General features: G+C 42.8%; 1 protein-coding gene across 1 annotated transcript in view; it reads right to left on the bottom strand.

Annotated features, from left to right (window-relative positions):
- Window positions 1–1,271, bottom strand: part of TOB1 (transducer of ERBB2, 1) — a 15,512-nt gene extending 14,241 nt beyond the window's left edge. The window contains exon 1 of the mRNA XM_008568300.1: window positions 7–1,271. Within this exon, the coding sequence (XP_008566522.1) occupies window positions 7–816 (810 nt within the window). The 5' untranslated portion in view covers window positions 817–1,271. The remainder of the gene's footprint in view (window positions 1–6) is intronic.
- Between the last annotated feature and the right edge of the window lie 1,259 nt (window positions 1,272–2,530).

Raw genomic sequence — 2,530 nt, 5'->3', positions numbered from 1 at the left:
CTTGGCATTAGGAGAAAGAGCAGAGGTTTTCTGCTGTTGTTGCTGCTGTGGTGGTGGTGGCGGCGGTGGTGGTGGCTGGGATGGCTGCTGCTGTTGCTGTAGTTGCTGCTGGCTACCCAGGCCAAGCCCATACAGAGAGTGCATTGAGGAAGAGATGGCTTTCTGCTTCAAGAGGTCATTCACATTCAAGCCGAGGTTGATAGGAGAAGTACGTGCAACCTTGTTGCTACGGCCACTATTCTTCATTTTGGTAGAGCCAAACTTGGTGGCAGCAAAAGTGGCAGTGGTAAAGGTTAAAGGCTGAGTGGACCGGGGCATGAAGGTGGGGCTTACAGCGGCAGAGTGACCAAAGGGAGGCGATGGAGAGCTGGATGATGAGGCTGGGTCACTTATGGGCATAAAAACCTGGGCCTCTGGGTTAAAGCTGTTTTTTATCTCCTTATCCAACTCACATCCATTTTCATTATTATCATCCACATAAAGCACCTTCACTGGTCCCTTTTCACCAATTTGGTAGGAAACCTCAAACGGGTCGATCCAAACACTAAGATCCTGTGGCAGATTGCCACGAACATCATCAATGTCCAAACCACTTTCTTTGGATGCTTGTTCAATCACGGGGTCCACTTTCTCCCCTACGTGTATACATCTAAACCCTGATCCTTTGTATGGCTTTTCGGGATACCAGTGCCCTTCATATTTCTTCTTAAGAAGTCTTTCAAGCTCTTCACCAAAAATGTTGACACGTCTCCTGGGAAGCTTATTGTACAAATATGAAATAATAAAATTTAGTGCTACTTGGATTTCAAGCTGCATAGCTGCTACGCCACAAAGTAAGGATTGTTTCAACTCCCCCACCAAAAAAGAAAAAAGGTTCAGTTTGTGGCAGAGAAACAAATTTTCATTCAACGTGCTGGTATTGGTAGATTATCCTTCACCTCGAGTGGTCTTGTTCCTTAAAACAAAACAAGACAAAACAAAAGCAAACATGTCCAAGTAAGATAAATGTAATGTAAATCTCATGACCTTTTTTTTCCCCCTACCCCTAGAGTAATTTCACTTTTGAAAATACCCAAACAGGCTAAAGAGCCTGAAAAATATCATCAGTACAAAATAAAGGAACATACAATAGAAAATTGTTTATTAAAGTTCAATATCTCATGGGAAAATGTGGATATATAGTTAAAACCCCATTATTTATTTTCTGTTTCTGGATAGAGCTCCAAGAGGAAAAATACTTCCAGAATATGGTGGTGTTTTTTCCTTCCCTCAATTCTCACAAGAATATTTAATGGAAACTGTACTCAGCACCCACTCACCCCTACACACATATATGCCACTTTTAGAAGCTGGACAGTTTTTATTGCTATTCACCGCTTTAGAATTGAATCCTATATTTTAGTTCATGTTGGATATGTACTGTTTAAATCTGCTCTATTGTTAAACATTTAGAAATTCGAGAAGTTAGAAAAATTAATTTCTAGGGGGCCGGCCTGTGGCTCACTCGGGAGAGTGAGGTGCTGATAACACCAAGGCCATAGGTTCGGATCCCATATAGGGATGGCCAGTTTGCTCACTGTGTGAGCGTGGTGCTGACAACACCAAGTCAAGGGTTAAGATCCCCTTACCGGTCATCTTTAGGGGAAAAAAAAAAAGAAAAGAAAAATAAGTACACAATTTAAAATTAAAGGTACTAAATACGAAATGAATTGTCATCTCATTGAATAATTATGAACCAAAGTATCCTATGTAGTTGCAGTCTTTAATGTACTAAGGGCACCCAATACAACAACCGAGCTTCTCTGTGCTTTTTTTCTTCTCAACGTATATTTTTTAAAATCTGAAAATACAAAGAAGCAACAATGAATTTTAAAACTCTATTGCTTATTCTGTTTAAAGGGCAGAGTTTCTAAGTTTTATTTTGATTTTAAAAACACCCTCACGATAAGAGAACAGCCGGAGAGGCATGTACGATAAGGTCGACCTTTAAACGTTTGCTGGATCAGCACTGGGTGGGGATAAGAAAAGATCAAGGGCAAACAGAAGATATTTGCAGAGGGGATCTGTTCTAATCACTGAAGTTGATTAAAAATGACATTTAAAAAGTCAAGTTGGTATTAATCCGTCTGTTCCATTTTCCATATTCGTGGTGACAAAGGGAAAAGAATCCCTGGCTGCCTCCAAACTACAAACACTTTCCAAGCCAAAAGCCTGAGTGCTGGCAAAGGCAGCTGATTAAGCCCCATTGCTTGAAGGTGCAGCTGAGCGAAATTCAGGCTCGGCGGAAGGTAGTTTTAAAGGAACGCCTTAAGACAGGAGCGTGAGGAATTACATAAACAGCCAGTTGGGTCTCATTAGATTTCTGCTCACAGCTCAAGCGCTACGGCAGCAGCAACAGCAAGAGGAGGTGGAGGAGGAGGAAGAGGGTACGAGCCTCCTCGGAGCAGGAGGAGGAGGAGGAAGGCCACGGGAAGTGGAAAAGCCACCTCTCGCGGCCGGGCACCGGGCAGGTCCGGGCGCCGGCCGCAGC

Source organism: Galeopterus variegatus, unplaced genomic scaffold, assembly GCF_000696425.1.
Source record: "Galeopterus variegatus unplaced genomic scaffold, G_variegatus-3.0.2 Scaffold395, whole genome shotgun sequence".
Classification (NCBI taxonomy): Eukaryota; Metazoa; Chordata; class Mammalia; order Dermoptera; family Cynocephalidae; genus Galeopterus; species Galeopterus variegatus.
Note: the sequence above shows the minus strand (reverse complement) of the source record. Positions and strands in the feature narration are given on the sequence as shown.